Raw genomic sequence first — 15,398 nt, forward strand, 5'->3', positions numbered from 1 at the left:
AAACACAAGCAATGTCAATTCTCACCATCACAGAGACCGTTTTGTCACATAGTGTAGTTCAAGAACAGCTTAAATTTTCCAGTCTGTTAGCTGCTAATGTGGACTAATTACACTTAAGCCCCAAGAGTAAATTTCCTGCTTTAGCATCTTCCATTTAAAGGAGCTTCAAAGCCACAACAAATGCTCCATTGTTTAGGACTTGCTCACACAAGTAGTCCTGCTGAAGTCCCTGGGCCACTCACATTAGTAAAGGTTGAAAGATTAGGATTTTAGGCCCAGATCCTCAAAGGTATTTAGGCACCTAACTCTCGTTGTAATCAGTTGGTACCTAAGTATCTCTGAGGCCAAAGATTAGGATCATAGAGCCTGATCCAGCAAGGAATTGAGCACCAGTCGAGGTTACTCAACTCCTTAATAAAAAAACTACTGCAGGAGCATTTTAAACCAGTGGCAGAGCTGCTCAAAGAAGAAATAATGTTTTCATTGTAACCAATAAGTATAGTTTTGGAATACACTTTAAAAAAAACATCAGATGTCTGTAGGGACTTTCATTAATAAAATTGCCAGATAAAAAGTGTATAAGTTAATAACACTGGAATGTTTGTGTAGAGAAGCATATCCAATTACAGACAGAACATGCTGAGTGCCTCAAGTAATTTTGTTTTCATCTCCTTCTCTTTTAACCCACAGGTAGTAACTCCAGTCAGGACAGGACAAGGTTATGTTTATGAGTTCCCTTCCAAATACCAGAAAGATATCTACGATACCCCTCCAGTTCGTCCTTCCCAAGGGGTACGTACCAATAAAATGGTCAGCGGCATTGAAAAGCTATAAAAAGTCTTTCCATTTTATCTGCAGTTGAAGTGCAGGAGACATTATGTCATTCCAAAGTGAAAATATTTTTCAGTTAGGGCAGGTCTACGCTACCGCTGATGTCAAAATAACATGTTATTCAGGGGTGTAAAAAAGCCACCCCTCTGAATGACTCAAGTTACACCGACCTAAGTGCTGACGTGGACAGCGCTATGTCGGTGGGAGACGCTCTTCTGCCGACACAGCTACCGCCTCTCTCCTGTCTGCATATAGGGTTGTCACCAGGCATGCTACAGCGGTGCGGACTCCGATGAGATGTCCTTTTCTATGTCATTGTGCACAAAATGCATTTGATGTTAAGATCTGGCAGTACACAAACATCAAAATCACATTTACTTGCCAAGGGATACGATTCATTGTTTTGGTCCAACAAAATACCCAAACAGAATAAATATGTTGCCAAAGAAAGTGTTTTCTCCTTCTGTTATTGCATAGTTGGCACTAGTTTACTTAGTAAGAGCACAGTTGTCCCCTGTACTAGCTACTTCCATGGAGGAGGTTGTTCTTACCAAATGTCCGCTAGATTATTTTCCTGATACTGGATTGGGCCCCTACTCCTGAGAATAACCAGGGAAGTTGGCCCCCAAAGCCCATGAATTTCCAGGATATAGAAACCCAGGAACTATGCACTCCCTGTCTGCTCACCAGGGCCCCTTGACAACACAGCTTCTGCAGGAAATGTGAAACTAAAGCTCCCCCTCAGCAGACGCCCCTGGCGTACCCCTCAGCATTCAAAACTGCCAAGGCACCAGAGTTACAAATGACCAAAACGTGGAACAATCATCATGCCATAATGGACAGATTACAGTGTTTGTTTTAAATATGTTTCCTCACTGTATGCATTACGTAAACAGGTTTTGTGAGATTATAACCCAGGCGGCTCGAAGACGTGGGAGTTTGGCGTGAGAAGTGGGAAGGAGATTTGGAGGGGAAGGAGTGGTTCCTGATTAGGGTTCTCCCAATAATATTAATTCTGGAAGCCGCACAGAAATTAATTCAGGCCCAGGGCTCTGCTTTACCCCTCCCCCAGTACAATTAACATAACACCGGCTGTCCCTAAAAAAGATTAATTCAGGCCACTCCTACCCCTCTGCAAGATTCCATTGCTCCTGCCCTGCCCCCGCAGAGGTCCTTGCTGCATTGATAGCCCTGAGCCATGCTCCTCTCTAAGAAGCAGAGAAAGCAAGCCCAGGAGATGACCATTGTTTTCCACTAGAGGAGGGGGGAAGTTGGAGGGAGCGAGCTGGACCAGCACACTTCTCACAGCAAGGAGAGCCCACCCCCCTTGAAGAACCCAGCAGGTCAGGGTTCTTGCTCCCCAGCCCTTCTTTAAATAGTGTGTGTGGGGGGGGGGCAGTCTGCTCACTCCCTATTCATCCCTCCCCACCCCAAAAAGCTTGTTAGTTCCTTGGCTCGCTTCTTCCCTGAGACCACTTGCCTGCTCGTCAGGGACAAGGAGCAGAGAAGAGCAGGAGCCCGAGAGCTGCCAGAGGAGAGTCTCCTTTTCCTTTCTCCACCCCTTGCTGTTGCTGCCTGTCCTTGCAGTGCATCACCTGAGAATGCAGTGCAGCAGGACAGGGAGGCAGAATCCTCTGTAATGCAGCACCTACCACACCATGTAGTACACTTAAAAGGTCTGGTCCCTGCAATCTTCTCAGCAGGGTGGCCCACATCACCAAGTGGGGCAATGGGTACATAATCTGACAAGGTCAAGCATTAAGTCTCAAAGGTTTTGGGAGCGAGTGACAATGATGCCACAGAGAGCAGTTATCCCCCACCACCACCACCACCACCGTTGACATCTCGGAGATACAAAAACCCAGGATATCAGGAATGATCCTGAGCCCCTAAAGCTGGACAGCTGGCAGTGTATACTGAGCACCCTTACAGATTTCCCAGTACAGCTACCTCAAAAAAGGTTGATCCTGGGTCCCTGTGCCCCCCACCACCTCCCACACTGCATGTATCAAATCTTGTGAAGCGTACCTGCCATTGTGGCAATCTCTTCTTCTGTCTCCACCCCAGTAGAACTCTGTCATGATTCAGTCCCCTCTGCATCTGTAAATAAGGAGAGGATGAAGGGGGTCCTATGTGCAGATCTTGATTTAACTTTGTGACTGGAATTCAGATGAAGTGTTTCCATTCAGAAACTTCATCTGGCCAGCCCACAGTCCACACAATCCCACTAAAGGGAGCTATCACAAGCATATTTGTCTCTCAGGGTACGTCTACACTACCTGCCGGATCGGCGGGTAGCGATCAATCTATCGGGGATCGATTTATCGCGTGTAGTGTAGACGCAATAAATCGATCCCCTATCACTCTCCCGTCGACTGCTGAACTCCAGCAGTGTGAGAGGCGGAAGCAAAGTCGACGGGGGAGCCGCGGCCATCGATCCAGCACCGCGAGGACGCGAAGTAAGTAATTTTAATTTGATCTAAGATACGTCGACTTTGAAGTTGCGTATCTTAGATCGATATCCCCCCACCCCAGTGTAGACCAGGCCTCAGTGCCCACCCTGCAAGCCTCCACATACACAAAAGCGAAAGCCCTGCTCTTCTTCTTCCTTCTATTTCAAAGTAAATAAAATGTGAGAGAACTCATCTGAAATCACAGCTATCATGGGATGGCTCTATTTTCTGTAACAGGTTTATTCTCTCTTCAGATATATGACGTTCCCCCTGCATCAGTTAAGGGGCCTGTGCATCCAGTCCCAATGGGAGAGGCAAAAGCTCAAGGGGTGTATGATATACCGGCTATAAAAGGGGTAAGTCTGATGCAATTTCAGTGGATCATACATGAATTTTCATGTCAGACTGAAGACATGTTTAGACATAAAAGTGCATATGACACTGAATAAGGGTATTGAATTCTAGTACTTTAAACATTCCCTCAGGCTTTTTACACATTCATTAAAGCTTTGTAACATAATTACTAACCTCATGTAGGGTAACTATAAATTAGAGCTAAAGCTACATTTAGGAGAACCCTTAGGGTGACCAGAAAGCAAGTGTGAAAAATCGGGACAGGGGGTGGGGGGTAATAGGCACCTATATAAGACAAAGCCCCAAATATCGGGACTGTCCCTATAAAATCAGGACATCTGGTCACCCAATTCCCCCTCCCACTGCCCCGCTTATAAAAGATTTAATGTTCATTTTGATGGAAATGAACATTGTTTAGTTAGTAAGAAAATTGTGACTTCATGAAATCCAGGGTGAAAGTCTGGCTCCATTGAAGTCAGAGGCAAATCTTCCATTGAATTCACTGCGGCCAGGATTCCCTACCCTCTCTGCCTTTCCCCTGAATTTTAATTTAATGCTAGTTCCATTGAAGACGTCTTTGCTATTTTACCTTTGCGCTCATGGCTTGCTTTCTGCATTTCAGATCTATGATGTTCCTGCATCTGCATGCAGAGAGGATACAGGGCTGAGGGAAAATTTGCTGGATTTCCCTTCTTCAGTGAACCATAATGCAAGACTAGAAGGAGTGTATGACATCCCTCCTCCCACTACCAAAGAACTTAGCAAGAAATTTACCTCTGACGTCCCTCTACCTAATGATTTATTGTCATGCAAACATAGCCTATATGACATTCCAGTGAGCCATCAAAATCAATTTCTTGGTCAGCAGATTGCTCCTCAGAAGGATGTATACGATACCCCTCGTGGAGTTCCATTTCCTGGACAGCAGTCGGGATTCAGCAAAAGTCTAAATCCAGAGGGAAGGGAAGGTGTGTATGATGTGCCACCACAGACTACACAAGACACTAAAGGATTGAAAGATGTGACAGATGGGATAAATAGATTGTCTTTCTCCAGTACGGGCAGCACTAGGAGTAACATGTCTACATCTTCCACAACTTCAAAGGAGTCTTCTTTTTCAGCCTCGCCTTCTCAGGACAAACGATTAATACTAGATCCAGACACAGCCATAGAGAGACTTTATTGGCTTCAGCAGACAGTGGAGACTGTGGTCTCTAATCTTATGGCTTTTGTTAACACAGACTGGCGGTCTTATGGGTACATGGAGAAAAATATCAATGAAATCCACACTGCCGTGGAGAAAGTAGAGCAGTCGTTGGTGGAGTATCTTCAGTTTGCAAAAGGAGCAACAGCCAATGCTTCCTGTCTCTCAGAAATCAATCTCCATAACAAAATGAGAAGGGAGCTGCAGAGACTGGAGGATTCTCACCAGATCTTAACCCAGACCAGCCATGACCTGAATAGCTACAGCTGGTCATTGAACATCTTGGCAGTCAACAAATCCCAAAACAAATGTGATGATCTAGACCGATTTGTTATGGTGGCAAGGACAGTCCCAGATGATGCGAAGCAATTGACCACCACTATCAGCATCAATGCAGAAATGCTATTCAAACAGGTATCAGGCAGCTCACGTGTAAAGAATGTTTCAGAGAACATTATGAACACAACTGACTATGCATACAACAGCCCCCAGAATCAGTTGTTACACCACAGAGAGAAAACTCAGGACCACGGCAGTTCTTTGCCCCCATTGCTGAGTAAAGACCAGCATCCCCCTGGTATCACTAATGAGGGCTCTGAGAAGAGCTGGATGGATGATTATGATTACGTTCACCTACAGGTAAGCGAGCCAGACATATTGTTCTGCTCAATGCAGATTAAGATTTGTTGCATGCTCCTTTCTGTAAGAACCCGTCATGACAAGACAGGAAGCAGACTGTCACACCAAGATACACTTGAAATTCCTTTTCTTTTTTTTAATGGATGAATATCTAAAGTTGCCTAAGAAACTTCATTCAGCCCAGACTGCACATTGGGTACAGATTTTAAAAATTAGTTTGAATCCCAAGAATGGGATTCCCAAGAATGGGATTCAAATGGGACTACTCTACATAATGGCTGTAGCCTATCACCAACATAACATTGTCCGTTTCCGCTTTGTTCTTTTGTGGGTGTGCTACAGATTAAGGTGGCAATACAAGAAGGTACATGTGCCACACTGTCCACGGGCATTTAATCATTAACTTTAGAGAATTACCGTTTGACACAATATCTATTTTTATCTTGTGCCAAACAGGGAAAAGAGGAGTTTGAAAGACAACAGAAAGAGCTTCTAGAAAAAGAAAATATCATCAAGCAGAACAAGATGCAGCTGGAGCATCATCAGGTATGTCCAGTCAGACACAGCTGTCAGACTTGGAAGGCAGCGTGCAGGCCATTTTGTACCACGAGATGTGTCAGCCAAATAAAAGAGAAGGAGCTCATCTCTCAGCCACTTAATGGCGGCTTAGCAACAAAGGAGGCAAGGGTGTCCACTCTCCCCTCAGAGTCGGAAGTGGTTAGCATGCGGGAGAGTTTCCCACCATCCTCTCTTATAGATTTTCTTCAGTCCTGGAGGCACTAAAGAAAACAGGAACCTCTATGACAATTTAGCCCTTTCAGACTCTGGGAGATAGCCTGGGAGTCAGCATCATCATCTTGTTCATTACCTTGTTGCCATTAGATAGCAGAACTGCAGCTCTTCCTGTGTATTTGAGAGAGATCTCCTCTGCTGGGAAGAGATCTGTCCCCTGAAAGCACATTCAAACATGTCTGTTCAAGAGGTTAATTCTTTTTATAGCACCTAGAAGCCCCTCTGTACTAGGCACAGTATATGCACATAGGCTGCATCTACACTACACATCACTGGTGATAGCATGTAGGGTATATGAAAAGCAGGCTCCATCCACACTGGCTGAACCTTTCCCAGCTGTCTCCCCCTGCTGGCATCTTTCCCTGCTGCCTCCGTCCGCCCGAGTCTTTCCATGTGGTGGGGAAAGGCTTTAGCAGCTGGGAGATGGCAGCACCTTTCCCCAGTGCCTCCTGGCTGCAGGCGTCTTTCCCTGAGGTGGAGAAGGGCTCCAGCAGCGGGGAGCTGGTAGAGCTTTTCCCTGCAGAAGTGGGAGGGGAAGGCTCCAGTCATGAGCAGGCAGCGGGACACTACACTGCTAAAAACAGCAGTGTAGATAGGGAGGCATGGCCTGGGCAAGTAGAGAGCCTATAGGGTGTGCACTTGTATACATACCCACACCCTTCAGGTGTGTCTTTACTCTATTTGCCAAAGCCCAGGCCTCATGGTCTACGCTGCTATTTATACCTGTGCTGGGGGGCTACACACATATATACTCTACCCGCCACCAAAAAGAAGCATGCAGCTTAGACATACCCATAGTAAGAGACAAGTCCTCTTCCACAGAATTTATACAGGAGGGGAAATAGAGGCACAGAGCAGTGAAGTGACTTTTCCAAGGTCACACAGCAGGGAAGTGGCAGAGCCAGAAACTGAACCTCGGTCTCTTGAGTCCTAGTCCAGTGCCATATCCACTGGCCCACATGGAATACAAGTATAGGTTATGCACATCCACTGTCTAAATACGTACATCACTACATTAAAAAAAAAATCTTAGTATAACTTTAAAATTCTTTTTTAAACACCAAAAAGATCAGGAAACAAAATGTTAATGCTGTCATAGTAATAGTAACTCGCCAACATGCTGACATAAAATGTACAATTTTCATAAATATAAAATATTAACAAATTTAGTAACCAAAAATACTCCATATGTGCAATGTGCGAGTGGTAACCTTGATTTTTGCATTTCCTGACTTGTGAGCATTTAAAGCTGTAATCTTAACATAACATTAATGTAAGGTTTTGTATTTAAATTTCCCTGTGTGTTTTTGTTTGCTTGAAGAGCAATGAGGAGCTCAAAGATTAAGGTTTGATAGCTCACGATCATGCATAGATAGAAGTGTCAGCTATTTATCATAGGAGAGATTCTCAACTGGATGGACAGCAACTGTTTCTGACTCTGTAGTGTCCCAATATATCAGTTCTTAAAACTATTATCTTTTTAGATATAGCAAAGCTATTTTAGATTGTTATGACTTCTCTGGTCCTGTGTAGTTGGACTCATGTGTAGTAGGAAGTAGGGTCCAAAGATGTCCCAATAAGTTTTTAGAAGTCTTCAAAAATGTCTACAGTAGTTTTCCTATAGGTGACATATACAGATATACATGATGGTACACTCTGGTATAAAGGATTAATTGGCTTCCACTTAGATGAGCTATGTAAGTTACTTGTGAGTAACATACCCAAACCAAATCATTTACACACTATGGGGATAGTATTTAGAAACTGTGCTTGCAGCTAGTGTACAGGGTATTAAGAAATCAGTGTGAAATGTATTTGCGTTTATCAAAGGAAGGATAGGTTTGTGAATTATAACGAGGTGATGTGATGTGTTAATAGTTATTTGAAGAGACTCTTCTCTTTGCTGTTCAGATCAATCAGTTCCAGCAACTGGAGCAAGAGATCACAAAGCCTGTGGAGAATGACATTTCAAAATGGAAGCCGCCTCAGAGTCTTCAAACTGCAAGCAGCACTGTGGGCTCTCAAGACCGAGAGCTGCTCTTCTTTTATTCTGACCAGTGCGAGACTCATTTTGTTTCTCTCCTAAATGCCACTGATGCCTTTTTTAACTGTGTCAGTGCTGCTCAGCCACCAAGGATGTTCGTCGCTCACAGCAAGTTTGTCATTTTAAGCGCTCACAAACTGGTGTTCATTGGGGACACGCTCACAAGGCAAGTGACTACTCAGGATATCCGCAGCAAAGTGATGAACTCCAGCAACCAGCTGTGTGAATTGCTAAAAAACATTGTTATGGCAACCAAGATGGCTGCTTTGTATTATCCCAACCCAGCTGCCCTGCAGGAGATGGTCGACCGAGTAACAGAACTGTCTCATCACGCACAGCTGTTTAAACGCTCTCTGGTACAGATGGCATCATTCTGAAACAAACAAAATGAAATCCAATCAATGGACAGTAAAAATGATTTTTAAAAACTGGAAATATGTCCTAGTTTATGTAAATGTTATCAATTTTTGTAAATATTTTATATGAAATATTTTAAATACATTTTTATGGATTAGAAAATCTAAAATTCAGGGATCTGGGGGTATATCTGTTTCCCTATTATGTTTTTAATATACATATATATATATGTATACACTGCATCTATGTATATGTTGCTACATTCCATAAGACACCATTATGTAAGCACCTTAAAAGTATGCATCAGTTAAGTGATGCATATCACTGTATATACTGCCTGGTTTTCAATATATCCGTTAATTGGATGCTGTCACATGGACAAGGCTGGCAAATCTATTTGTAGCAATTCATGATGTAGATGTAATAGTTCTAATGGAACCCCAATCCCTTCCCAGAACCTACTTGATTTGAATTAATTTAGTAAAAAATTAACTGTACCCTCAATTTTATTTTGCATACAGGAGTCATTTTGAGCAGTGTATATATATAAGTTACATAACAGACAATAAACCAAGGCTCAAACCAGCGGGGCAAAAATCATCCTCATATTGCATGATAGAACCTCCTCACGAGGAGCAGGAAGGATTGTATATATTTAAAAATAACGTCTTAATGCCACAAAATATTTAAAAAACCTGGAAGAATTCCCAACAATATAAATTCACATATGTTTATCCCACCTTTCCTTGCATTTGCAAATAATGATATCTGTCAGACTTTAAAGATGTATTTTTTTTTTGTTGCAGACCTAGGGACTTACTCAGAGTTGCTGAATGTCCCTAAATCTTGCTGACATCAGTGGATTCTGAAGGTACACAACATCTCCCAAGATCAGGCTTAATGAAAATGCATGGCATCATAATTCCCCATGAAAAGGCTTAATTTGCCATCAATTTTGGAACATCTGATTAAAACATCTGTAATTTTAGAGGAGAAAATAGCACTTATCTCTATGACAAATTCTTATGAATCATTTGCACTTTTGCAGCTCTGAGCTTCACTCAGATTTTGGACTTTTTCCAAATTTTCCTTCCCGACCTACGGACACACCATGGGTCTCCTGGGCTACATAGTCACCAAAGCAACACCCTATATTTAAAGGGGTAATTCCATATGTAGCAGACACAACAATGACTTGACCACAGGTCACATTACATGACCACTCCTAACTGTGGAGTAGTGGCAATCAGGCTCCAGGGAATGAGGTCCAGGTGATGCTCAGTGGACTTCTGATTTAAAACAAAAATATTGTTACCCAAGTTTCCTTGTGATAATTCAGGCTACAGTCCCATGTCTTTATTTATTCTGAGTGTTTGCATAAGAGACCAGCCTGGTGGTAAATACAAAATCACACCATGTAGAATACCTAGTCAGGAGGCACTTAAGTAAAGTCTTTCTTCACAAAAGGATGTCTGGTATTTTTGTTCCAGCCTATGTCTAAACACGTTCTCCAGTGCATGCCTCATTGCAGTGCATTTGTTTATCTTGGATAACAGAACTGCTTAACCAGCAAATGAAGTTATGCTTTCCTAATACATTGTCTCAGAGTGATGACTGCTCATCACTGAGAGTTACCATAATGTTGTTTCCAGAGGGCTCCCATTAAAGCCAGTGGGAGTTCAGAGAGACTTCAGCAGCAACAGAATCATACCCAGCACTTGCATCAGATATAATATTGAAAGCTCTTCTCCGTTTTACAAGAGGAGAGGAATAATTATCCCATTGTAAACAAAATAGGATTGCCAAAAGATACCAAAGAATCCACTTGAACCTGTTTTGTATTTGTGTTATTTGGGATTTTTCTATTTTTTTCCATTGTAATATTTTTAGAAAGTGACAAAGTGTTTTAAACTTTAGCCATCATGTCAATCACTTTTGAGTTTTCAAAAGGGGGATTCCTTTTATGGCAAACTTATATTATTGTTTACTTGTTACCTTGTAGAGAGTATTTTTAAAATCATTAAATATACAAAGCTTTTTTAAAAAAAAAATTATGTTAACTGGTTTTATTCCTCCTTTGCAATTCTCTATGAACTGTGGAAGCAAATGTTCCAGGCTAAAGCTGTTGTGAGACAGAGTGCTTATGTTCCCGCCCCTAAGGAGTGTAGAAAAGTCAATGAAACAGTAATTAAACAAGCTGCTATCAAGAAAGAAGAAACTAACTAGAAAGGGTTTAGGGGAATTTGGTCTGTAGTGATCACTCTTTATAGGGTGAAGTTCAAATCATCCATAGAAAACCCTAGTAGACTGGCTTTGTATGAGTAACCAGTGTGGAGATTGAGGGGGTGATAAAAATCTCTACTAGTCCGGAGGAAGTTGGTGGAGCACTTGTGCAACTGGCCTGCAGCGGCTACTATGCCTCATAGATTATAAAAACAGCTAAAGGCTGCTGCTCTCCTCATCTCCCTGCAGGGTTTATGGTCAGTGGATGCACAATATTTGTGGGCCCATTTGGCCACTTCCCTATCTCATTCACGAAGCCCCGGTGTATCATCCCACAGAGACTGCAGATGTGTAGCACTGTTCTATGGAACAGGTATAATCAGATGGAGAGGACATGTCCTCTCAGCTTTATACTATCCTGTTAATGTACCCATCAACGCAGCTGCAGGACTCATTCCATCTCATGCCCAATTCTATCCCTGCCCTCCAATCCAACTTCTGTGATTACATCTATGCTCTATGCCACATGGAAGGCTGACGAGCCACTCCTCATAGTCTGTATTCCCCCAGCCCCAAGCAGGTGGAACCATAGCAGTTCAGCTGTGGTTCAGGCCTTGCATGTCTGGGGTGAGGGGTCAAGAGCCCAAATGACTATGTGGCTTTAAGGATCAAAAATTCCTCTCCAAAAGTTATGCCCTATTGGTGCTGACGGGCTTGCCTCTCACTTTCATACCTATTGAGCTTCATTGATCGTAAGGATGAAAGCAGAAGCAGTGTCTTTGTTTCCAAAGTTAGGAAAGAATTTTGCACCTTTCTGAGAGCTACTTTCTGGAGTGTGACAACAGTTGGCTGTCAGTAAAGAAAGTCCCATCTTGTGTGAGTGCAAATTAATGCCTACTTCAGCTTACTCCGTTCCTTGCAAAATGAAGAGGTTGCTTCTATGCACATTTGACTTAGAAACCTCTGGGTTTGGTGGATTTGAACTCCGTGATTGGTGCAGGCAATGCCTGTTTTGATCACAATCTATAAGACGACTCCACCGTATTCTGCTTCTAAATTTAAAAAACCTAATAATAAAGGGATTGGATAACTGAAGGAATTGGAAATGGGAGCCACAGCCTTTTATGTCTGAGTCACTGTGTCCCACGACAGCAGCAGATTAAGCTGCTGCCATGTGACAACAGCTTGGTGGCCAACATGAAATGGTTTCTGGTTTCTAATGAATAGATGCCACATCACAAAACAAAAATGCTTAAACACATCTAGCTCTTTACCTCAGAGCCCTGTATAAACATTAATTCACAAAAAACATTTGGCATTACTCACCTCTTAAGTTCAGCTACTGGAGGGATAAGGAGCTACAGTACTCCAATACTGTTCATTCCGGTTTAGAGATGTCACCAGCTCCAGGGATATTCTTTATTTTTAAAATGGAGGATATTGCTAGCAATATTTTAGATCGTTGGACCTCTGAATGACCCGCTGGCTGGCAATTGCAGCATAGGCATTGAGGATTAAATGGACCAAGAGGCTGACTCACACCCTCAATATTAAACATGATCTTGTTTGTGAGGCTGCTTTGATGACCTCTGCTGCCCATGCTGAAGGTGAACTTGTTGCCAAACTTCATTGTCAATCTAGCATCTTTGCTGGCTGTTTTAAAATTTATTTTCCCTGTAGAAGCAATGAAAGAGTGGCCACATTTTTGTGAATGCCTTGTACACCCCCATATTAATGTTCTGCTTCATGTCATGGTTTTCTCTTGGGTGGGCTGTAGCCTTCCATTCTCTAGACTCTCTCACACTCTCACCTCGTCACTCTAACCAGCATTCACCAGCTTTTCCCATTGCTCTGATGGCATCGTTCTCACCACTCAGTTTCCCACACTGGTGCACTGTCTCTTTCTACACAAAGTGCCAACACCAGTTAAGGCACTGCCTCTCTGTGCATCTCACCCCTCTTCCCATACGCATTCTGCACAATTATCACACCTTGCTCCTCAGCTTGTCTCCTACTCCTGTTCTCATCTTCATGCCTGTTCCCCATATTGCTTCCTCTGCCTGGAACATCATCACTCTGTGACAGTAGCCAGGGTACAATCTGGACTGTTGAACAGTGGTATCCCCTTAACTCTCTAGCCTGGGGTGCCTTTAACACTGCTTTGCTGTCAGAACAGCCACTCCTGGCCTGTTCACACAACCTTCAGGATGCAAATTCATTCCCAGCTAAATACATGAGCCAGTCACTCATGAATTGCATACAGGGCGACACCCGTAAATTCCTAGTCCCAGACTTTCCCCCAGAAATGTGCGTCTTGTACTGTCCAGCACACTACTGAACAATTCAAGCTCATTTCATCAAAGAAAAATTATATATGCACTCAGGGCCGTCCTTACCCATACGCAAAGTATGCGGCTGCATAGGGCACCAGGAACTTTCCTGGTGCTCCAGCCCCTGCCCCACCTCTTCCCGCCCCTGTTCTGCCCCAGCCCCGCCCCCACTCCACCCCTTCCCCAAAGCCCCTGCCCCTGCTCTGCCCCACCCTACCTCTTCCTGCCCCAGCTCTGCCCCAGCCCCGCTCCCACTCCCCTGAGGACTGAAGCAGGGCCCGGCCTGCACTCCCTGGCAGCAGGAAGTGCAGCGGCCTGGCCCCAGCCATGCCGCCAGTGAGTGCTGGGGGGTGGTTCCCCCTTGCCTCCCAAGCCAGCCCCCCACGCAGAGGCTTGGGGCCCCACATCCCCCCCACAGGGGGGGCTGCGTAGGGCCCCAGAATAACTAGGGACGGCCCTGTATGCACCAGCCTTGTTATCTCAAATCTCACTGTGACACTGTGGGGATTTCCCCTTGTTATGTTGTATGTGAGTCTTACTGTTTTGCATGAATGCTGTGCGTGCCTCAGTTTCCCTGTGTATTGCACCAATGTCTAGGTGGTGGGAGTAAGCGTGTGTGACTTTTGCAGGGGCTGCTCCAGCTGCCTGCATGGATGCTATGGCCACCCCTTCAGCCCTGGGTCCCAGCAAATCTAATGCTAAGGTTACGAAGGCGACAATGAGGCTCAGGCTGCAGCCCCCTCTCCCCACACCCAGGGGTCATGTAGTAAGGGGGGGTTGGGTGCAATGAAGTTTGAGAACCCCTGGTATAGATAGTCACACCTCCTTCTTGTGAGCCAAACATCCTTACCGTCCTGCCCAAATACTACTTTCATCCAGTTTCCCAGTCTCCTCCACAACTTTCCCTTCCTCCATGTCAAGTTTTATAATATTAAGTTTGTAAGATTCTCTCACTGTCCGATTCACATTTTAATATATTTTAGCACTTTTCTGTGTCTGGTATAGTATCTTCACATTCTACTTTGGTTACATTTAAATAGTACACTAGATTGCAGTTGTAAGGGCAGGGATTGTCTTTTCTCCATTCTTTAAATAGGGCCACGCAAAGGGGCAATGCAGATCCCTGAAGTTCCTCCTTAATGTCCTGTCACGCTAGCGCTTAAGGAACTAGTGCGAAGGTGATAGTGCATATTTCAGTCTTTGATCCGTTAAATTATTATTTTGGCCAAAATAATGGATATTTGATATCTTGAAACAGAGTTCCCCAGATAGTATTTGGGAATTTTTATTTATTTATTTTAAAGTCTTGAAGGGATTCTCATTTAGCCATTGACACCAAATTGCACCAAGGACCCATGTCAGAGCATCCGTCCATGCCATGGTTGAGAGGGCTAGATGTAGCTCTTCAGAGCCGATCTGTACCATGAGTAGTGCAGCAAGAGGTGCAGCTGCCACTTTAGTGTCCTCACAGAAGTGTTTGTGGCTCACAGAGAAAGAAGAATCAAGGTCATGAGTCTGCTGGTTTGGCTGGCCTGAAGTACAAGATAAGGAACACATACATTGTCTCATCTCAAAAACATTAACTTTCTGGTTTTGCCTCTCTTGTGAGCAAAAGGCCTTAAAAAGGGGTCATTTTCCATACGGATTCCCAAAACCTATTAACTGGCACCTTTGGTAATTTCAATCCATTAAGAGTTGCTCACCGAACTGCCTTCAACACATTTCCTTTACTTTTAATTAAACTAGAGCTATGTTTTGACTGTGGACAGCATCATTAACAATGTCTGATTATTCTGGGCATGCTGAGGCCCATTGGTATTGCACTGAAAATTCAAACATGCTGCCCTCATACCAGATACCTGAATGTGCTATCAAGAGATTTGTTCAGCAGAAAGCAAATAAAGTACTCTGAGCGATATACCGCCACTTAAACTTATTTCAACAACCTTCTCTCCATAACATCAGTCGCTATCTTCTTTTGTTCCAGCTGTTGTGTCAGAAGCAGAGTGCTCTTTGTCCTGTCATCTGTCTAACTCATTAGATAGGATGATTCTGATAATTTAGGTCTCATGGGAAATGACTGGACCTCCTGAAGTGAACAAGCCCTAACAGTTTATCGCATGAAAGTTAAGGTGAGAAAAGAGAAAATCAGGTCATGATTAGGGCCGCCC

At 43.7% G+C, this 15,398-nt stretch overlaps 1 protein-coding gene across 1 annotated transcript in view; it reads left to right on the top strand.

Annotated features, from left to right (window-relative positions):
* Nucleotides 1-8,694, top strand: part of NEDD9 (neural precursor cell expressed, developmentally down-regulated 9) — a 100,592-nt gene extending 91,898 nt beyond the window's left edge. The window contains exons 3-7 of the mRNA XM_065399210.1: nt 691-792; nt 3,539-3,640; nt 4,261-5,481; nt 5,938-6,027; nt 8,185-8,694. Of these exons, the coding sequence (XP_065255282.1) occupies nt 691-792; nt 3,539-3,640; nt 4,261-5,481; nt 5,938-6,027; nt 8,185-8,694 (2,025 nt within the window). The remainder of the gene's footprint in view (nt 1-690; nt 793-3,538; nt 3,641-4,260; nt 5,482-5,937; nt 6,028-8,184) is intronic.
* The last annotated feature ends 6,704 nt before the right edge of the window (nt 8,695-15,398 follow it).

The sequence above is a fragment of the Emys orbicularis genome, chromosome 2 (genome assembly GCF_028017835.1).
Source record: "Emys orbicularis isolate rEmyOrb1 chromosome 2, rEmyOrb1.hap1, whole genome shotgun sequence".
Classification (NCBI taxonomy): Eukaryota; Metazoa; Chordata; order Testudines; family Emydidae; genus Emys; species Emys orbicularis.